At 34.5% G+C, this 23,550-nt stretch overlaps 1 protein-coding gene across 1 annotated transcript; it reads left to right on the top strand.

Annotated features, from left to right (window-relative positions):
- The first annotated feature begins 17,124 nt into the window (after positions 1-17,124).
- Positions 17,125-22,374, top strand: LOC120068250 (cationic amino acid transporter 9, chloroplastic). The gene is made up of 8 exons (XM_039019960.1): positions 17,125-17,441; positions 17,903-18,309; positions 18,889-19,065; positions 19,205-19,429; positions 19,508-19,684; positions 19,773-19,997; positions 20,733-20,822; positions 21,861-22,374. Exons 1-8 carry the CDS (start codon positions 17,192-17,194, stop codon positions 21,990-21,992), a joined length of 1,683 nt encoding a protein of 560 aa, XP_038875888.1. The 5' UTR covers positions 17,125-17,191; the 3' UTR covers positions 21,993-22,374.
- Positions 22,375-23,550: the final 1,176 nt, after the last annotated feature.

The following is a 23,550-nucleotide window of genomic DNA, read 5'->3' as shown; positions in this document are numbered from 1 at the left end:
CCACTGTCAACGCAAGCTTGCCTGTTAAGAGTTGAGTTGAGATTAACACTTGCTCATAGTTGGATATTCGCATGACACTCATGGAGACAAGCCAAAACGAATGTGGGTAACCATGATCAACACAAACTCCAACGCCTAGATCAAAATGAAAAGAAAATATAACTAAGGCAGAAATAAAGTTGAGAAAGGCACTCGCTCGTAGTTGGTTGTTTGCATAACACCTGTGGGGCAAACCAAAATGAAAGTGAGAAACCCAAATCTACGCACGAGTTAATAAAGATTGTAAAATAAAAAGGTAATAAAGAGAAATTTTATATTTTTGAAACACGAGCCCATTTCTGAAAAGAGAATAAAAATTGTGGAAATGAATAAGGGGATTTTGAGGAATAAGCTTACCGCATCTAAGGTTGGGAAATATTTCTATAGGGAGATGAATAAATCTTTGAGGAGAATTGTTGGTCGAATAAATCTTAAGCAAGGAATCATGTTGAGAAGTCTAGTTAATGCGTCGAATTGATTATGAGATTTATGCTAAGACTTTAAATATATGCTTGAGGATAAGCATTGTTCTAAATTTTGGGGTGTGATAACTTGTAGAAATACAAGTTATTGTATCCCTTTCCTTAGAATAGTTAGAAAAATTTAGAGGAAAATGTGTTAAGTTGGTATGCAATTCATAGCAAATAATCCTACTCTTCGTTCATGTGTTTACAAAACTCTTAATCTTGAAACTTATATAATTGGTCATTGTTGAACACAAAATTTGAAAAAAATTAAGAAAAATGGTCAAGGGAGCAAAAGCTGTAACCTTGAGCACATGGGAAAAAATCGCATCATCATTCACACACTCATCATCATACACTCCATCAAACTTGTAAGTAATTCATTAGTTAGGAAACAACACTTCATTGCATAGTTAATAACAAACTCCTGTGTTAAGATCAAACAACCATTCCATCGCACATTAGTCATACGTCCTTGAGTTCGAACTTGGAGTTCACCGAGACTACTTTGTTCAGACTTGCACTTGGGTCTGAATAGGAAAACATTACGTTCAAAGTAGATTATTCATTGCATTTAAGATTCAAAGCACATAAAACTATTATATCATCGCATCATTTTAAAGCGCAACAATCTCAAGGACCAAATGAATTTTAATCTCAAACATCATGACCAAAATTGTATGTTTTTCTTTCTTTCTTTTTTTTCATAATCATTTTATTTATTTATCATTATTATTATTCTTTTCCAACAAGCCCTATATCTATACATGTCAAACCCTTTTCTTTCAACCTCTTTTTATGACTTCTTATCTTCTTTTTTTGAGTTTATCTTTCTTATCTTCCTATTCTTTCTTTCTTGTATAAATAAAATATACGAATCTTAGCATTTATACAAAAAAAAAAAAAAAAAGAAAAATCTTTCCTACAAATGTTCTTTCTTTTATTCTAAAAGAAATTTCTCTACTCCCCTTTCTCTCTTTTACTTTTTCCTATTTTGGAGAATCGTTTTCCTATTTATGAAATAGTAGAAGATTGTTTAATTTTCTCAAAGTCATGTTTTAGAAAAGTTTTGAGGTCAAAATAGTTATATACTAAATATTGAGGGTAAAATAGGAAGCTAAAATTTTTCCAAATAATAGATTTTATATGTTTGATCGGTAGCCTTAAATGGGATGAATAAAGTTTAATCAAACTTTTTAACTTTATGCAAATAAACAATTTAAACAATCATTTTCACCACCAAATTAAAATAAACAAAGAAGAATCACAATTACAATTATAGACATTCTATTTAAATATAATATAAATATATTAACTTTGTTGCGGGTGAAAAATGAATACCTATTTGACGACTATAAAGTCATAAGTTTATTTGGTTAAATATGAAGATTAACCCATAGGATTGGCCATCAAACCATACGTTTATTTCGCTAAGTATGGAGACTAATCCAGAGGTTCGGTCATTAAGTCATAATGCCTAAGTATGGAGGCTGACCCACAGGGACAACCATAAAGCTTGAGTTGGTCGATCCTTATGAAAACAAAGATTATGTCTAAGTGTTGCACTTTTGCACATGCTTGGGTCACCAGTGAAATAGATTCAATGATTCACAATGGTTAGTAATGGCTTGATTAAAAGTCTGATGAATTAAATAGCGAATAACCATTACGAAACCCATTTATATATAAGCAAGAGAGCTCCTGACATTTAAGTTACGCTAAAATACATCTTGACTTCTATACTCTCTAGCTCTTTCTAAACGATTACTGACTTGATCATCGGAGTGTTGGTAGCCAAACACCACACAAGTGCGAGCTTCTCTATTTTGCAAAGGGTTTGTTTGATTCTCTCTCATTGTTGATACCAAATTTCGGCATCAACAAACTTCAACGCAAAATTCTTACAATTTTAATCACAAATAATAGCGAGAACTAATTAATAGTACTAAACATAACAATCAATCTCAACAATGAAGTATGATTAATTTCATGTGATGGAATATATAAACATATCAATTAAATAAAAATAAAATAAGATAGGAATAAACAAATTGAAATATATCTTGCCATAACCTACATGTCTTGATTGAAGGATTGAAGGATACAGTTTAAGATAAATGGAAGAAGAGAGTAAATGACTATTTAAGAAAAGGGGTACTTGCAAAAAGACAAAACAAAATACATTAAGTAGATTCATAGTCCACATGTTTTTTGTTTGCAAAAATGACAAAAATACAACCCAACCCACGTGTAAATGATGCAAAAATGCAACCTAGTCAACTTGATACACCTTATATACTTGATATCCTTGATGCACTTGATATATTTGATAAACCACTGATATACACTTGATATACTTGGCACTTGATCCGCTTGATGCATTTGATACACCACTAATATACACTTGTACACTTCATACATCACTAATATACACTTGATAACTCATTGATATACATTTGATACACTTGATACACTATTGATATATACTTGAATGTCCTCTCTATTTGTTTATCTCTCTATCAATTGGTTCTTAGGGTGAAAATTAGAGTTAGTTCATACTTCATAGCTATAAAGTTGAAGAGGGAAAAATTTACCCTATGGGTTTAATATAATCTTCAATATAATAATTAATTAATATCTGAAAGTTGAAAAATTATCCTATGGTTTGATAAATACTTATATACTTTGGTAGAATTGAAAATTGTTTAATATATGATATACTATTGATATTCTTGAAAGTTGATTGTGAAGGAAATCGAATCTGAGATTTCCATGAGCAGCGAAACAAGACTATGCCAAATTACAATCATGAATTAACATAACATTTACAGTCGACTTCCAAAAAAGTGGTTATGCAAATCATACAGAAATTATAGCATGAAAGTTTCACAAGCACAAAGGGAAAACTATACAAACAATGGCAGAATCGTCTCCACGCTCCATTGCGCATGAACGCTGGAACAATCAGCAACCTCGAACGCTCGATCTACACGATCACAACACTGCACGAACACTTCGCGCTCTCCTCAATGATCTCCTCGGTCACGAACTCCTTCGCAACACAAACGGCCTCCACAGCACCACAAACAGCCTCCAAAAAACTCGACGGTGTCGAGTTGAGTCTGATACAACCAACAAGGCAACCTTGGTATTCTCGGTGTGAGAATCCAGAGGGTAGGCTCTATTCGGACTTGGTATGAGGCAGACGAAGGAGGAAACAACAATCGCATACACGACTGGGCAAGTGGGAGAAGGTGGAGACCTATCGTACAGGCCGATGCCCAATCATTTAGATAAAGCTATGCGATCGTCTAGCAAAAGCTATACGATCGTTTAATCTATTGTTTAGCTCGGTCTGTCGCCTACAGACACTACACGATCGTTTACCTTGCACCAGCGATCTCAAAGCAAAACTATACGAATCCTGTTTAGTAATACTGCACGATCGTTTTAGCTGCCCCAGCCGTCGTTTAGTAAATCCGAATTTACTTGACGACTTCGTGAGTTTCTTTTTTCGCGAGAGAAACTCAAAAGTTTTTCTTATCATTTATGTAAAACTGTATCTTTCAAATAGGAAAACTAATTTCCTTTTAAACTCACGGTTACTATGATCAATAACCACCCACTACTTTGATTATTTAAAAAGAAAAGAATTAATTATTTAATAATTAATATTATATAATAAACATAAATGATAACCAACTTATCACACTATATTTATAACCTATAGTTTTAATATTTCATCTATGAACACTATAAACCATAGTTCTTTTTCTATTTCATGTACTTAACGTAAATCTCATTACATCAATCCCTCACTAGATGTATCTTATACATCATACCGATTATATCATATATATCAAAATACTCTTTTGTCAATTTGAACATTTCAAAATCAAACACCAAGAATTGATCTTCAATGAATTCAAGCTACCAAGGGGACCTCATGGACCTGTAGCTCGAAGAGCTCCAACGGTACGTGAATAACTAACTTAAACTCTTTTGTCACGGTATCCACCATCCGTTAACTGCTAGGCACTCCCACTAAAGACCGGACAGTTGAACTCTCCTTACCACATATTATATTAATGTGTCATCTTAACCAATCAGCAGTGCGACAACCCTTCACAGATCACTCGTAAGTACAGCTGGGCCAATAACCGTTATGCCCCTGTAGTTACATCTGTCTCCTTAAATACCACTGATCCCTCTAATGAACATAAGTCATAGTCCTACTATGACTGAGTCTTCTCTTCCAAAGAGAAGTTGTGGCCATTATGTTCAAGTCCCGGAATCAGCCCTTAAGGGAGCAATCTCTCTACTTATCCCTACTTCTGGAAAGAAGTGGATTCCATATTGTGGATTGAGTTCCCAGCTCCTAGATCAGACAAGTCCCCAAAAAGGTAGGCATGTTGAGTTAGCAATCTGGCCACTCTTACCCATACTAATCAAAGGACCGCCCTCAAAGATAGGAGTTTTTAAAACACTTAGGATTGAGGTCATGTCACCTATGGTCGTTTAGGTGAGATGCAAGTCTCTAGTATCAACGGCGTTATATACAAAGTCTAGTCATCTCATAGTCCAGGTCTTATACAAACTCTTTGTATAGGACACTTCCGCTCCACGTCTCCACATGAATGGTCAGGATCTATCATCTGTAGTAGTTTACAACACTTGCAAACCTCTACAAAGCGGGTCGTATCCGTAGTGTCACCAAGATCAGAAATCCCACCTTAATCCTTATACTACATACCAGTTTAGGTTATCACTTAAGGCATGATCCACTTATATATCACATATACATGCTTAAGTTTACATAAGATAACCAAGGAGCTTTGTTTATTGGATATGAATAAATGCCAGAATTAAATAACACTTATTTTATTCATTAAACAATGTGTATCTTTACAAAACAACGAGACTCCGAGAGAATTAGAACACCAATCCCAATAATCTCCCATTTGTCCTAATGACTCGAGAGACTAATGTACAATACAATATAAAAATGTACAATATACAATAAACTAGGGCATACCTCAGTATCATCTCCCACTTGCCCTAGACAAGATGTTGCATGTCCCGCAGGCCCAGACTCTCTAGGTGACCCTCGAACACTTTAGCAGAGAGGGCTTTTGTAAAGGGATCAGCAAGTTGTATCCCGTAAGGATCAGATCTTTATGTCCATACACAAGCATGTAGTCCCTCGTTCTCCGAAGATACTTGAGAAACGTCTTGATCATCGTCCAGTGATCAAATCGTCCATTGCTTTCTTAAAAGACAACGGATCCTCGACCCCATCATTTGTAATGACATTTTGGGCTTTAAGCAAACCCATGTAGCGATCCGGTGGGTGCATAATAATGCGTATAGTTATGCGATGAAATAATGGTAAAGAATGCGATGGTGGAAAATGCGTTATGCATACAAGTTTTCTCAGTAAGACCCAAGTATAAATCCTACTAAGTTGCCTGGTAAGCCCAGGGTCGAACACAGAGACTAAGGAAAATAGTATGCTATGGTAATTTTTAGATCACTTTGCGGTAACAAATAAATCAAGGGGTTGGTTGGTTTGTTGTTTACAGTATAAAGTGTATGTGGCGGAGTTGAGAAAATAGTTAATAATACGAAAGATGCCATGAGTATGTGGGGGAACGGGTTGAGAAGGGGTTTAGCTAACACTTCCTAGGATTGCGTTCATGTTATGCGGTCATGCTACATACATACAACAACAAATCATCTCTCAATGCAAATGCTATGGCTTCTAGTTTTAGAATGCATGCGATGTTTGCGATAATGTCTATAGGACTTACATTTAAGCCTCTATTCTTATCTATGTGATGACAAATGACACACACATATACAAGGCGACCATAAACTACCATAACCTATCTCTAGGGTACATGTGATGCATGTTGACAAACAGAGCTTATTTCTAAGTCTCTATCTCTTGCTTATGCAGATCTAATCTTGCTCTCTCGAGTCTAGATTCTAACTTAGCTCTCTCAAGTCTTAGGTTCTTTCTTTAGACTCTCTCTCGAGTAGCTCTAAAGGGTGATGGGCACAACATAAGACAAGATGATCGCATGCAATGAAGATCCTAGGTCATATTAGCTAAGTACTTCTCAACCCATTCGACAGTTTTAGCTACTCATGCGTATTTTAAAGAGAGTGAACAGATGTAGAAATGCAAGTTCCATTCTATATATATATAATCGAAGTACAGAATGACAATGCAAAATAAGAAAAAAAAGCCTGGTAGCAATTTCTTGCTTCCCAAGGAAACACTGTTCTTCTATACTCTGCTCAAAAGATATTCTTACTCTTACAAGAGTCGACCCTCTCTCTGTTTTTCCACGCTCCCTGGCACTCTCTCGAGCTAACCAGGACGATCTTCCGACGTCTTTTCCCTTCTCTCGCTTCCGCCTTCTAAGTATAAGAAAACTAAGAACAAGGCTAACTATCGTCTATATGGTGAACTCTAAAACTGGGCAAACTCTTTCAATGAAGGTGGCCTCCGGTATTTATAAAGCTTCAGGGTGAAAAGCTTTTTCTCTCTTATGATTGCACTGATGGGATGGCATTAATTCTCTGTCTGATGCGCCGAATAATTGTCACCGAAAAGTTGAGTGTACTTACTACAATATGTCGTTAATGGCTTGTCAACTTAATTCGGAATCGACCGTCATCAACTTTCTGTCTTATCGTGGTTTATTAAGCTTTCACCCAGATGCGCCCACCTTGATGCGCTGGCTCTATGCGGCCACCTTCTTGAGCAGATTTTCGCGAGCGCAAATGATCGCATAGCCTTGCGGTCACAATCTCTTAATGCCTCGGATGTTAATTTCTTCGGATCGCATTTTTGCCTTGCGCCAACGCATTTTCTGCACAAAATACATAAGTTAGTTGTTTTAATGCGATGGGCGCATGCAATCATAATGTTGTGAACTTAATGCTTTTGGACGCAATATTGTATATTTTTACCATCGCAATCCTGCATTGTTTTATAACTTTACGCTGTAATAACATGAATTTCTGCCCGTTATCACATAACCCTCCCACTACGTCGAGGCAGTTTCAACTCTTGAGCTGGATGACTAGATGTTCCAACCTCAACAACTCTTGTTGATCTGTCGGTCTGTTCAACAACTCTTGTTGAACCCTCAGCAGTCTCAATCTCACTTGAGATCTCATGTAAAACAAGCTTACTATGTGGCTTATGATCCCTCATATGATCTTCTTCTAAGAAGATAGAATTAGTGGAAACAAACACTTTGTTCACACTCGGATCATAGAAGTACCCTCCTCTCATTTCCTTGGGGTAGCCCACAAAGAGGAAAACCTTCGAACGTGGTTCTAACTTCTTTGGGTTAGTCGCTAGCACATGTGCCTCACAGCCCCAAATCCTGAAGTGGCGTAAACTACCTTTACGGCCTTTCCATAACTCAAAAGGTGTTTCAGAAACACTTTTTTGAGGGAACGTTGTTCAGGATATAACATGCAGTCTGCATTTCATAACCCCAAAACGAGTCTGGAAGATGAGCATAACTCATCATAGACCGAACCATGTCCGACAAGGTCCTGTTTCTCCTTTCTGATACACCATTCTGTTGAGGTGTACCAGGGGCCGAGAGTTGGGACGTAATCCCATGTTCTATCATATAGTTCTGGAATTGGAGGTCCATATACTCTCCACCACGATCAGATCGTAGTGTTTTTATCTTCTTACCTAACAAGTTTTCAACTTCAGTCTTATACTTCTTGAACTTGTCAAGGGCTTCAGACTTACGTTGCATTAGGAAGAGATACTCAAACCTTGAATAATCATCTATAAAAGAGATGAAATATTCATACCCACCTCGAACTCTAACATTCATCGAACCACAGAGGTCTGAATGTACAAGCTCCAAGGCTTCCTTGGCTCTGTAACTTTTTCCAGTAAAAGGTCGTTTGGTCATCTTGCCTTTGAGGCATGATTCACATACCGGTAAGAAGTTTTCTTCTAAACTCTTTAGAAGTCCACTTTTTACCAACTTCTCAATCCTATTGAGGTTGATGTGACCTAACCTTAGATGCCAAAGATGGGCATTTTCCTTTGGAGAAACCTTTGGTCGTTTAGTTGTTACTGTCGTACTGAATATTCCAGTGTTAAACAAGGCTTTTATGACTAACGGTTTTAGTACATATAAGTTATTTTCCATTGAACCATAAATAATCTCCATTCCATTCTTTAAAATAAACACTTTATTCTCAGAAAAGGATACGGTATAACCTTGTTCAATGAGACAAGAAACCGAGATTAAGTTCCTCTTAATATAAGGAACTACAAAAACATTATCCAGTAACAGATAAAGTTTCTTGTCAACAAATAACTTCAGCCTACCTACAGCAATAGCTGAAACAACCTCACCAGTACTGAATCGAAGAGTCATCTCTCTCTGTGACAACGTTTGCCAGGAACTGAATCCTTGGTAAGAGGAACTGACATGATTGGTAGCACCTGAATCAAGAATCCAAGCAGAATCATCATTCTCTACTAGACATGTCTCCAAGACCAATAAATCATATTTACTGTCTTGTCTCCTCTTTTGGAGAGTAGTGGGATGGAGGTCGTTTGCCACGAAATTCGTTTCACACGATTCTTTCCACTGTAAATAATCGATCATTTTTAAAAGCTTTAAACGGAAATACTAACAAGTTGCTGAAAGGAAAAACATATTGACCTATGTTAGGTTTTAAGAAAATACCCATTGTAAAACAAAACAACATCCAATAAGGTTTTAGCACAACTAACATGAACCCCGTGTGACATCTAGTTTCGCAATGATGCTTCAAAGGTTTAGGAAAAAAGCAGCCAAAGGGAGGTAAGTTATCCCTCCTCTGAATTGAGAAGTTCTCAACTAGTCATTAATACCATAACAACTCTTGTTCCTATAACGACAAGCCATCATTGATTTGGCCAAGAGATCATTAACTTACTTAACAACCTCCCATAAGTGTGACCTACTATTTTAAGCCTTAGAGGTCCGTCCCAAAAGGCCAATCCGAAGGGAAAAAATCCGATTGGGGCAAAACCTAAAGCGACCCTATTCATTTATGGAGTTCACCTTGATATTGACCAACTGCACAAAACCCATTCGAAGGGGGACGCTTCGAAGGTGACACGAGGCCGTACAGAATGATCTCACGGTGTGAACTAATGACAGAGACCATAGGACGTGTTGATACACACCCTTTACCCACTTACTATAAACACTCTCTCCGTCCACCTTGATATTGACTCATGCAAACACCATCCGAAGGGGGATGCATCCTGGGCATCTCAAGGCCAAGCATGAATCTCACGATGTGAACATACAGGGAAAAACGTGAGTGGAATCATAGACATACCTGATACGTCTCTTCCTCCCACTGAGTATTTTATAACCTAGGTTTAGCTTACTTAGAAAAAACACAGCTACGGATTTTAACTAAGTGACTTTTAGGTTTTCCCAAGAGTAACTGTTACCTTGGATAGAGAAACAACTTTTGATCATCATCCATTAAACTCTTTAACAGAGTCTTTGACCAAAACATCGCATGCTTGTTGAAAAAATCTATCTAATTCACCTTTCCAGGTAGGTTCCCAGGTAGGGGTGTTACGTTTCCGTCAACTTAAGTACCTCAACCTAGCCAGAACCTGTCTCAGACAAAAGGTCCCATATAGATAGGTTTACAAAAAATTTAATTTTTTATTCAACCAACTTAATCCTATTAAACCGATTTTAAAAGATTAATCTAGGTTACTAAACTCTTTAGAACCACTTGAACTTAGGTCTATCTCAATCCAATTTTAAAACCCTTTTAAAAACTTGAGTTCACCCTAAGTCTGCATGCAACTCTAAATTATTGATTTTAGGTCTACTTTCCTTTATAACACTTATAAACGGAAACAACCACAATGCTAAGCTAACACATGCAAGGCATTCATAATGATTATAAACAGCCTAAGTTTCATGCTCAATGCATTGTCCATTCATTGCTACTTCTTTTATATAACACTTATACAAAAACCGTAATGAAACACGCAAGACATGCTTCCATTCACCCTTAGACTATAACATTTATAAGAAAAGGATGATGCATGATAATGCTCAATGCATGCAAAATATAACTCTTATATTTCATGATGCATGTGCATGCTATCAAGTAATTTCTTCATGCAATATTATAACATTTATAATACATGATGCATGAATAATTGCACAACCTAAGATGGGTTTTTAACTATATGACAAATACTTTGACATATAAGCACCATACAAAGACAAGGAGTCTCCGATTCAAATAGGCGAACTGGGTCTTGAACCACTCGGCAAAGCATCGCTTCTCCAACCATCCATTGTGTACTAAACACCCCGCGATCATCTACACGATAAAACAAACGCTTTGCTCTATCGGTTACCAGCGCTACCAGAGTTAAATGATCGTTTAGCATTTACTATACGATTGTCTAGAAAAATCCAAACGATCGTTTAGTTATTACTACACGATCGTGTACCTTTACTAAGCGATGAAGCCTGAAGTACACGATGTTTTAGCACGCTCCGTACAGTGCCCGCCTTCCGCGATCGTCTAAGCGACTACGATGCTGCGAAGCACCATCGCCTAAGTGATCGCTTAGTTAGCATCTCCGTATCGCATACGCGTGATTGCATAGGTAGTAACTAAGTGATGAAACTTGCTAACTACGCGATCGTCTAGCGCACGCCTTCTACTAAACGACGAGCATCACATGCTCCCACTACGATTGTCTACCTCCAGCGCCTATGCGATCGCGCAACCAACGCTATGCGATATGGTAAATGATTTACCCCATCGCTTAGCATTAGCTAAACGATCAATTAGAAAATACTATACGATCGTCTAAAAAAAATATCTAAATGATCACTTAGGTTAATCCCAACGATCATTTACCTGAGGCTACACGATCTAACCAATGCTTGGTCTTCTTCTTTGTTGAGAACTGCATCGCCATGCGCCGAAGCTTCATCATGAACGACTCGACGAACTCGAACTTTTCGAATTACATAATCGATCGCAAAGTTAATTTCGCCCAGAAACACATGGGCCCTTACAATTAACACTTTGTAATACTGAAAGTTTTAACAAAAAGGCAATCAAACCTAAAACGTTCATAAAATTCATCCACAAATGCAGAAAAATGGTTAACCACAAATGTAGAAACCCACCGCGACTGAAAAATGCGTTCAATTCAGATTTGTAATTTAGAATATCAAAGAACCTAGCTCTGATACCAATTGAAGGAAATTGGATCTAAGATTTCCATGAGCAGTAGAACAAGACTATTCCAAAGTACAATCATGAATTAACATAACATTTATAGTCAACTTCCAAACAAGCGGTATGCAAATCATACAGAAATTATAGCATGAAAGTCTCAAAAGCACAAAGGGAAAGTACAAACAATGGCAGAAGCGTCTCCATGCTCTGTTGCACATGAACGCTCAAAGAAACCTTGAACGTCTGGTCTACACGACCGCAACACTGCATGAACACAGTACAAACACTTCGCGCTCGTCCTCAATGATCTCCTCGGTCATGAACTCCTCCACAGCACCATGAATGACCTCCAGAAAACCTCGACGGTGTCGAGTTGAGTCTGACACCACAAACAAGGCGACCTTGGTATTCTCGGTGTAAGAATCTAGAGGGTGGGCTCTGTTTGGACTTGGTATGAGGCAGACGAAGGAGAAAACAACGATCGTGTACACGACTAGGCAAGTGGGAGAAGGCAGAGACCTATCGTATAGGTCGATGCCCAATCGTTTAGATAAAGCTATGCGATTGTCTAGCAAAAGCTATATGATCGTTAGTCTATCGTTTAGCTCGATCTATCGCCTACAGACACTACACGATCGTTTACCTTGGGCCAGCGATCGTCTAGGAAAACTATGTGATCGTTTAGTAAATACTGCACAATCGTTTAGCTCACACCTGTATGATTGTTTACCTCGCCCAACCGTCGTTTAGTAGATCTGAATTTACTTGATGACTTCGTGAGTTTCTTTTTCGCGGAGAGAAAACTCAAAACTTTTTCTATCGTTTGTAAAACTGTATCTTTCAAATAGGAAAACCAATTTCCTTTTAAACTCACAGTTACCATGATCCAATAACCAGTCACTACTTTGGTTATTTAAAAGAAAAAGAATTAATTATCTAATAATTAATATTATTATAAACATAAATGATAACCAACTTATCATACTATATTTATAACCTATAGTTTTAATATTTCATCTCATGAAACATATAAACCATAGTTCTTTTTCTATTCCATGGTACTTAATGTAAATCTCATTTACATCAATCCTCCACTAGATGTATCTCATACATCATACCGATTATATCATATATAATCAAAATACCTCTTGTCAATTTGAACATTTCAAATCAACACCCAGAACTGATCCTCAACAGAATCCAAGCTACCAAGGGGACCTCATGGACCTATAGATTCGAAGCTCCAACGGTACGTGAATAACTGACTAAACTCTTTAGTCACGGGATCCACCATCCGTTAACTACCAAGCACTCCACTAAAGACCGACAGCTGAACTCTCCTTACCACAGATATATTATGTGTCCATCTTAACCAATCAGCAGTTCGATAACCCTTCACAGATCGCTCGTAAGTACAACTAGGCCAATAACCGTTATGTCCCTGCAATTACATCTATCTCTATAAGTACACTAATCCCTCTAATGAACATAAGTCATAGTCCTACTATGACTGAGTCTTCTCTGCCAAAGAGAAGTTGTGGCCACTATGTTCAAGCCCCGGAATCAGCCCTTAAGGGAGCAATCTCTCTACTTATCCCTACTTCGGGAAATGAGTGGATTCCATATTATGGATTGAGTTCCCAACTCCCAGATCAGACAAGTCCTCAAAAAGGTAGGCATGTTGAGTTGGCAATCTGGCTACTCTCACTCATACTAATCAAAGGACTGCCCTCAAAGGCAGAAGTTCCTAAAACACTCAGGATTGAGGTCGTGTCACCTGTGGCCGTTTAGGTGAGATGCAAGTCTCTAGTATCAACAACGTTATATACAAAGTCTAGTCATCTCGTGGTCCAGGTCTTATACAAACTCTTTGTATAGGACACCCCTGCTCCACGTCTCCACATGAATGGTCAGAATCTACCATCTGTAGTAGTTTACAATACTTGCAAACCTCTACAAATCGGGCTATATCTGTAGTGTCACTAAGATCAGGTATCCCACCTTAATCCTTATACTACAAACCGATTTAGGTTATCACTTAAGGCATGATCCACTTATATGTCACATATACATGCTTAAGTTTACATAAGATAACCAATGAGTTTTGTTTATTGGATATGAGTAAATGCCAGAATTAAATAACATTTATTTTATTCATTAAACAATGTGTATCTTTACAAAACAACAAGACTCCGGGAGAATTAGGACATTAATCCCAACAGATTGGTATACTAATTTATACTTATATACTTTAATATTAAATATATAAGCTTATTGATATGCACTTTGATATTATATATCAACTTATTGATACATTTTAGTTATTATACACTATAAGTTCATTTTAGTTAGCTATTTTACTATTGGAATGGTTAGAGTTAGTGATTTTTTTGTTATCCCATGACAAGAAATAAAAGTTATTGGTAGAACTAGTGTTTATTAGCTTAATTTCTAAAAAATTAAAAAAGAAATCCAACTAATTACCAAACTAAGTCTAAAGGTTATCAAACAATACCTAAAATATTAAGTTTGAAAATATTTTAAAAAGTATAATATTGATTTTTTATATGTAAAAAAAGAAAAAGAAAAGAAAAAGAAAAAAAAGACCCCATCAACCATCCAAATATTTTTTTACCAGAAAAGGATAAAACAGAGTTTTTTTACCTTTTTTTCTTTCAAAAATTAAATTATTTTTCAATTTTTAATGGCAACCGATGGAAGGAAAATTCTTTTTCACTAAATCTTATACTTAATTTCTTTTTCCCGATGATCATAATCAAAAGTACACTACATGGATATCTTTAAATCTCTAAATTAGAACAAGAAAATATAATTTTGTGTTACAGCAGTTTCAAGTATGACAAAAAAACAAGGGAATAAAATGTTGATTTTTTAACAAGGCATTTTTGGAACAAAGAATCAACAAAATTTTCAAAATTCAAGATTTTGCCATATTTTTTAAATCTAAAAAATGAAAGACATGTTTGCAAAATCTCATTTTAAAATTACCATCCATTGCAATTTCTTTAAAAAAAATCTAAAAATAGAGAAGTTATAGATTTTATAAATACTTTTTTTAAAGATTAAGGATATTAATACAAACAATTTCAAATAATTTTGAAACGAAATAATTAAACAGTATTTGACCATGGTAATATTTCTTTTTAATCTTTTTTAAAAAGGTTGAGGATATCAACGAAATTTTTGAAAGTTTCGAGTATCTTCATAAAAAAAGAATTAACAATTTTTGCGAATAAACATTTTTTTTAATTTTTTTTTTAAAAAAGTTCTATTGATAATAGTTTAGAACAATTTCCTATAATTTAGCATACTTCAAATACGAGTGGCCGGGCATGGACAAGGAGAGGGGAAGAATCTGCCACGTGTCCAAAATTAAATGGCGGTTTATCATTTTCTTTTTTAATATTAAAATATCTAAATAATGTAACGCGTGTCACTGTATCATTGGCCAAAAGTATAAATCACCGTAACTTTTTGTTACGTTATATATATATATATATATTTTTTTTATTATTTTTATTTTATTGTTTAAATTTTTAACTAAATGTCATAAGTTGCCATATGAACGGTACATCCAATTTAATAAAATGTCAGATTTGTTGTCACGTTCCGTAAAACAATTGGGCCATTTTTGCATGTCATTTGTCACGGTAATTTTACGTCAAATTTGTTCTTGGTTATATTTTTGTTCGAGCTTTGATTTTGGGATTCAAATTTTCTTAAATATTAAAAGTATTAGTAAATTAATTTAATTTTTTATTATCAAAATATTAATTAGTTTGATATTAAGGTAAAAAAAAAATCAACATTACACATAACAAGAGTAGATAGATAGACGGTTTAATTTTGTCAATTTCATCTTTTAAAGCCTAAGTTATAACAAAGACTCTAGAACTCTGTCTTTTGATTAAAAAATGTTCATTTATTTTCAAAGTTGTAAATTTTCCTTGAATTTTAATAAACGCGTTAAAATTATAATTGAAATTAAAACCGTTTAAAACTATAATTAAAATCGAAATCGTTTAAAATTTCAAATAGAAATCGAGACTTAGAATTTTGTGTTGATGATCTAAAATGATATGTTGATATAAATTTTCCTTCTAGGTCATTGCCACATCATTTCATATCTCAATTTTCTTCTAAGATTCTAAAGAATTTCTATTCCAAAGACATTTTTGAATATTTGTGAAAATTCAGAGATAATATTATTATTTTTAAAAGTATATGTATATTTTTTTAGAAACAAATGGAAAAATCTAAGGGCACTTTTTTTTATATAATTTAATCTTTTTTTATAAGTAAAAGATAGCTTAGTTATAAACGTATTTAAATATTTCAATCTTGTTTTTTACTTCATTAAAAATAAATAAAAGAAAAAGAACAATACTACCTTTTATCTTTCCCAACAAAGTCAAAAGTTATCTAATTTTTAAGAATAAGTATTTTTCCCTTTGCAAGAAAAAGTAAAAAATAAAGAAAAAAGAATAAGTGTTTTTCCAACACAGTAAAAAGTAATGTTAACTTTCAATTATATTTATTGAAAAAATACAATAACATAAAAGTACATCCCTAAATTAAAATTTTGAGGACAAAATAGACTAAATAATTGAGCATTACATAGAAAGCTAAAGATGTTTTTAAATAGTATATATCAATATTGTTTGGTGTGTTATGCAAAAAAATATTAAACATTTATAGAGACTCTATGAGTGGATATTAGATTTTTTTTTCTTCTTACGGAAAACTTCATTAAGAAAAATTAATCATGCTTAAGGTACTCGTTAAGAGTAGAGGACATCCAACTAAGATAATTTAAAAAATACCATGTCTCTCTACAAAGATCCTCGAAGGGAGAAGGCCTAAGATGAAAGTAAAAAACAATGCCAAATGCCAAAGAGTAGGTAATAAAATTACAATTACGCTTACAACGGATAAAATAAACATATCCCAAACGACGAGCAATCTCACGCGAATCATCAACCACAACCACATTCTTAATTTGATCTGTGGATGATTCATTAAGAGCTCGAACAATGTCCATCAGACAATATTTATTTAAAGATATAATTTTTTTTGTTTTTAAAACATTATAAATATTTATGAAGATGCACTCATCTTTATAAAAAAAATTTCTAGTACTCTCATGGTATTCATACTATAAATTTACTTCCATTAATATTTATGGACGTAATAATGATGAGATTTAATATAAAAATTATCCTATAATTTACCTTATGCATCATATTGTCATTATACACATAAAAATTAGAACAAATTATGATCGGATTAACGGAAAGAAGCGAAATATAACACTTTCCAATATTTATTACAGTTCCCAAGTCTCCGCTCTTTGAACTTCCTGAATCACGTGGCATCATCAGCAAATCATGGGAGGCCGAAATCTACAAACCGTCTCTTCTTCTTCTTCTTCTTCATTTTTCTCTCGTTTTTGTTCCTCTGCGTTGAGAACCAAGCCATTGATTTCTCCTTCCGATGCCTCCTCCACCCGTACCAACTCCGGCGAAGGCCTTGTACGCCGTCTTGGCGTCATCGACCTCGTTCTTCTCGGCGTCGGCGCTTCCATCGGAGCCGGCATCTTTGTCGTCACTGGTACTGTCGCTCGCGACGCTGGTCCTGGTGAGTTATTGTTCTTCTTGTATGCTTCTGATGTTATTTATGGTTATATGAATGGTTAGTCTTGTGTTCTCTAATGATTTCCGAGCGCTACGATTGTTCGATCCGGCGGAGTATGTGTTCGTTTTGTATTCGGCCTTACAATTTCTCGATTTGTTGTTTTCTGAGCGTTAAATCGTGTGACGGAATTTCGAATTCTCAGGGTTTCTGAGTTGAATTGTGACTTGTCGAATTTTGAATGGATGTCCCGTTTATTCAACTAATGTTCCATATTTTGTTTCGTAGTTTTCCTTTTTTAACTATAAATTAGTTTCGCTCTTATTATTGTTCGTGACAATTGACAGGGGGTGTAGATGAGGTTTAATTTCTTATATTCCAAAGAAACACCTCTGGAAGATTTGTTTTGATCGTGAAGTTCTTTATGTTGTACGAGAAAATTTTACAAGCATTTTGTTTTGATGCAGGAGTCACCATTAGTTTCACACTAGCTGGAGTATCATGTATCTTAAACGCACTCTGTTATGCTGAACTAGCTACACGCTTTCCTCCTGTTGTGGGCGGTGCATACTTGTATACATATGCAGCATTCAATGAACTCACTGCCTTTCTTGTTTTTGCACAATTGATGCTAGACTACCATATTGGAGCAGCTAGTATAGCACGGAGCTTAGCTGGTTATATTATCTCATTTCTTGAAATATTTCCCCTTTTCAAGGATAATATTCCAAATTGGCTTGGAAATGGGCAAGAATTGTTCGGAATTTTTTCTATTAATGTACTGGCTCCAGTTCTTCTAGCTCTATTGACCTTTATTCTTTGTTGGGGTGTTGGAGAGTCTTCTACTGTAAACTCCATCATGACGTCATTAAAGGTATTCTTCTATGCAACCTATTAATTTATTGGAATATGATAGTACGAATTCTCTTTCTTTCACAATGTATACAATACTTGTTGTAGGAGAAAAGAGAAGGAAAAATGGTCTGCGAATTTTGTTGGTACTTAGCAAGGGACTCTAACGTGGTCAGGTTTAGAGAGATTTTTTGAAAGATTCCATAGTAGATAGATCTGTGAGAGCTTTTTACAGTTTTATGTTCGGTCATCGACTTCAATATTTTAGATCTCCTTCTAGACAAGGGTAGATTTACTTAGTCAAATATGTGGATTTGTGTTGCTTCTTGTTGGTTAGACAGGTTTTTTCAATCCCACAAAAAGTCCATCATAAGTTTTTATAGTCTTTTACAAACCAAACACAAAGATCTATTATTTATTTTACACTGTTGATCGGCATCTAATGGAACTTAATATCTATGGAAAAACATTTTCTATCCAAGACTGCTTTTAATTTTTGTTTTACATTGTGCTAATCTTTAGATAGCAAGGACTAGAAAATGGTTTGATGAGGATGAAAAATATATGTAATGAACCTTTGAAGTTTGGAACTTGTCTGCAGGTCATCATTGTCGTGTGTGTCATCTTTACTGGTGCTTTTGAGGTTGATGTTTCAAATTGGTCTCCTTTTGCTCCAAATGGTTTTCATGCAGTGTTAACTGGAGCTACTGTAGTATTCTTCGCATATGTAGGCTTTGATGCAGTTGCAAATTCAGCTGAAGAATCAAAAAATCCGAGGGTATACTAATTTACTTCCCTTTATGGTTTGACGATTACCATGATTCAATCAATTTTGTAGTTCAAAACTTCAAATAGCAGTATACCCTTTATAAGTTTTAAAGAAATTAAATTTCCCTTTTTCATGTTGTTCCGTTCAGAAGGATTTACCAATTGGCATCATCGGAAGTCTTCTCATTTGCATTGCTCTCTATATTGGTGTCTGCTTAGTGATAACTGGAATGGTTCCTTATTATCTTCTCGGGGAAGAGGCTCCCTTGGCTGCGGCTTTTACATCCAAAGGCTTGAAATTTGTTTCGTTTTTGATAAGCATTGGTGCTATTGCTGGACTTACAACCACGCTTCTTATTGGTCTTTATGTTCAGGTGATTTATTTCTGACTCAATAACTATTGATGTGTTTACTTCACATTTTGTGTCTTATTCATGGGATGTGCGAAACAGTCACGTCTATATCTTGGGCTTGGGAGAGATGGTTTGCTGCCTTCTTTTTTTTCGAAAGTGCATCCCAAACGCCACACTCCTATCACTTCTCAAGTCTGGGTTGGTATTGTAGCTGGCGTACTGGCTGGACTATTTAATATACACTCACTCTCTCATATTCTGTCAGTTGGCACCTTGGTATGTTAGCTAATCTTTGACCCTAGATTTGTTTTATTAATTAACTTATTGTGCAACTTGAGCTCTATTTGCTACTGCTTTGGTTTAGACCGGCTACTCTGTTGTCTCGGCTTGTGTTGTCACCCTGCGGTGGAAAGACAGAACAGCCCGTCAGGTGTCTTCTTCAACCTGGCTAGAAGGTGTCATCTGTCTTATAGTAATTGCTTGCAGTGGTTTTGGTGCTGGATTGTTTTACCGGTACAGTTCGCTGTGGGTTTCTGCTGTTGCTGCTGTTTTTGCATTTCTTGCATCGATCGCTCTTCATCTTCGCCATGTGAGTTTAATTTGCCTTTAGCTTTGATTGTTGATACTATGCCCAAAGAACAAAATTCTTTCTTTCACATTTGCTCTCAACATTATTCTCAGTTTCTTCTAGACATGGAGAAGGTGAATTATGAAAATTGGTAAGGGAACGAGAGAAACTAATAATCATAAGATTTGAAAATAAGATGGAAAGAGAATTTTAGTACGAAAAAAACTTGAAACTTCGATCAATTGAATACTATTTAATCTAGTAAGGAGGCAAATTTGTGTATATCTGATTGAAATTGAATGAACCATTCTTCATTTTGATTGAAGTGTGAACTTTTTGCTTTATATTCTCAATCTTCGTTCATCCTAACCTTTTCTCAATAAGATCGATTGGTTGCATTTCTTCACTTAATTTTGTTCCCTTCCATTTGTTCAAATGTAATACTAATTTGACTGGGAAGGTTATTTTCCATTCGGATTTTACACATTTAGAGATCAATTGAGAAGGTATAGTACGTATTGTCTTCTTTGTTGCTTTAATTGCAGTTGTGACTCGAACCCAACTAACTTTTAGACATCGACTAGCTTTCACGAGTATACAATTGGGCTGTTTGCAATGTCTTTTTTGCTTCTGAAACTGTTGTATGGTAGCAGCATTTAATCTGGTCATTGTACAGATGCAAGTGATAGATTTGTAGAAATAAACTGGTTTTCATTTTCTTAGTTCTTAACTCATGTTCAACATCCTTTTACTCAGATCTATGGAGATGTGCCAGGATTTCCTTGTCCAGGAGTTCCCTTTGTGCCGGCCCTTTGCATATTCGTCAACATGTTCCTATTTGCTCAGGTACAACACATCTTATACCTTACATGTTCACCATGCTAAAAGTTTAAATCCTACTTTAATCTCTAAACTTTTATTTATTTATTTATTTTCTATATTTCAGTTCATCAACTTTTATATTAGTTTCTAACTCTTAAACAAATAAATGTTTTAATAAAAGCCTAATGTAAGGTTGCCTTCTGTTCACTTACATTTTTGGTTAATGTCTACAGTAGGGACACTTTTCAAGCGTTGGGTCTTAACATAGATTTAAATTAGACGATGAAGAATTAAAGTTACACTGGTTAACTACCATTTTGGTTTCTTTGGGTCTCATTTGGTCTAATTTCATTTTAACAATAAGTAAGCCCTAGAGACCAGATTTAAGTTTTATCAAGTACCTAAATTAAATCTAGACATTTGAAAGTACGAGAACTAAAATTACCATGTTTGAAATAGTATTTTCACCAATAATTTTTTTCAAATACAAAATGTAAAGATTTACAAGAATATATCTGAGTTTAGAGTAGGGGTGGAAACGGTTTGGTTCGGAGGTCAAACCGAACTGAACCAAATTTTTTAAAATGTGAAATGCGGTTCGGTTCGGTTTCAAATTCGGTTTTGGCATTTTAAAAAATCCATGTTATATTCTTTTTTAATTAAAAATGGTTCGGTTCGGTTCGGTTTTGTTCTTTAAATTAAAAGCGGTTCGGTTTTAAATTCAGTTTTACTCTTTTTTAAAATATATAAATAAATAAATATATATATTAGTTAAAAATGGTTCGGTTCGATTTCAAATTCGGTTTTCGAAAGTGAAACCGAATCGAACCGAATTAATTCAGTTTCAAAATTTTTTCAAACCACATTTTTCGGTTTCACTGAGTTTTCGGTTTGGTTTGATTCGGCTTTTAGAAACGGTTCGATTTTTGCGGTTTGAATGACTACCCCTAATTTAGAGGCCAAAGATGATATGAAAAGATAGTCATCAAAATGAAACTTCAGAGGGAAAAAAAAAAGGAAAATCATGGCTGAGCTAGTGTTAACCAACTTCTTTTCTTGCAGTTACACCAAGAAGCCTGGGTTAGATTTGTGGTGGTCAGTATTATTACAGTCATCGTTTATGCATTTTATGGGCAGCATCATGCTAATCCCATTTCAGAAGGTTCTCAGGTTTATTTTCAGGTTCCAGGATAGGATGCCCCATTTTTGTTCATTAATTTTATGTCTTCTCAAGTACATTGATATTTATCTCGTCATCAAACACCTTGTACCATATTATAATACTTAGTGCAATAGTTAAGGAGGGGCGTTCAAGATAAAAAGTGAAGTTGTTTGTCATGGAACTCACAATGTAAGGTGTTAATAAAATTAAGTCATGATATCGATGATTTTTACTCGAGGGACCTGCGAACTCCATGGGCCATATAAAGAGTGGAGTAAACAAGTCCATTTTCCCAACTCTTACACTTTGGACTAAACATATTCTGAACAATTTCTCTAAGAATTAGTGTAAGAGTATGTTTTTTGTTACATTAGGAGTGATTTGTATGGAAATAAAGTATTAAGATTCTTAATACATGAAAGTATAGATACAGTAATGTAATAAATTTTGAAATGTAGTTCAGTGCTGTTAAATTTTGTTTGTTAGTTAGCCTCGTAAATAAACATCAATCAAGAATTGTGGTTGCAAGATTTAGGGCGAATTTGGAATATATTTTCAAGTATTTAAATTAAAAAAATAAGTCATTTTGGAGTAAATTAGAGTATTTAGCAATCCCTCAAAATAGTTTTTCAAGTATATTTTAATCCATTTTTATAAAAAACGTTTAAAAACATTTCTTTCTTAAGTAAATCTAAGTAGACCCTTATTATAGATTAACAACAAAGATTAAATAATGACGAAAATTAAGTTTTTCACCTTATAATCTCATTAATTGTCTTGCACTTTTTCTATAATCAAGTATTTGGATTGTTAGAAAAAAAAAATCTCCAATTTAATTTCAGAGATACAAAGAAACAATGTGTTTCTTGTCCCGACTTTGCCTCTGTTCTTATCTTTACATTTCTTTATAAAATTAAATCTTTATGGTACCGTTAATAACTATTAGGCTCTTTTTGATAATTATTTAGACTTTTTTTTCCATTTTTTAGTTTTTCGTTTGAGAAATTTATCATGTTACTTCCCAATTTTTTAACTATAATTTTAACCTTTAAAGAATTAAGTGTTTGATTAAAAAATATGAAAACTATGGTAGAGTGATAAGAAAACAAACATAATTTTTCAATATTAGGAAGTGAATAACAAAACGGAAAAACTTAGACCTCGTTTAATAACCATTTTATTTTGTGTTTTTTGTTTTTGAAAATTAAAGTTATAGAAATTACTCTTATCTCCAAATTTCTTCATTTGTTATCTACTTTTTACCAATAGTTTAAAAAATCAAGTCAAAATTTAAAAAGTAAAAAAAGTAACTTTTAAAAACTTGTTTTTGCTTTTAAAATTTGGCTAAAAATTTATCCATTATACTTAAGAAATATGAAAATCATCATAAAAAATGAGAAGAAATAACCTTAATTTTTAAAAACCAAAAATAAAAAAACGAAATTGTTATCCAACGAGATTTTAGTATTAATAACTTTAAAAAAAAAAATACCAAAGCCTTGTTTAGCAACTTTCGTTCTTAAATTTTCACTTTTGAAATTTATACGTGTTTTCTCAAAATTTTCAGATTATGGTTTTCATCTTTATAAA

The sequence above is a fragment of the Benincasa hispida genome, chromosome 12 (assembly GCF_009727055.1).
Source record: "Benincasa hispida cultivar B227 chromosome 12, ASM972705v1, whole genome shotgun sequence".
NCBI classification, from domain to species: domain Eukaryota; kingdom Viridiplantae; phylum Streptophyta; class Magnoliopsida; order Cucurbitales; family Cucurbitaceae; genus Benincasa; species Benincasa hispida.
This window is presented reverse-complemented; position numbering and strand designations above follow the sequence as displayed.

What these genes read in the sequence shown, in the direction of transcription:
- LOC120068250 (XM_039019960.1), top strand. Translation starts at nt 17,192, where the DNA reads ATGGGAGGCCGAAATCTACAAACCGTCTCTTCTTCTTCTTCTTCTTCA. An exon ending in AAGAATCAAAAAATCCGAGG is followed by an intron (nt 19,066 to 19,204) that starts GTATACTAATTT and finishes TGTTCCGTTCAG; the next exon opens with AAGGATTTACCAATTGGCAT. An exon ending in TCGCTCTTCATCTTCGCCAT is followed by an intron (nt 19,998 to 20,732) that starts GTGAGTTTAATT and finishes CCTTTTACTCAG; the next exon opens with ATCTATGGAGATGTGCCAGG.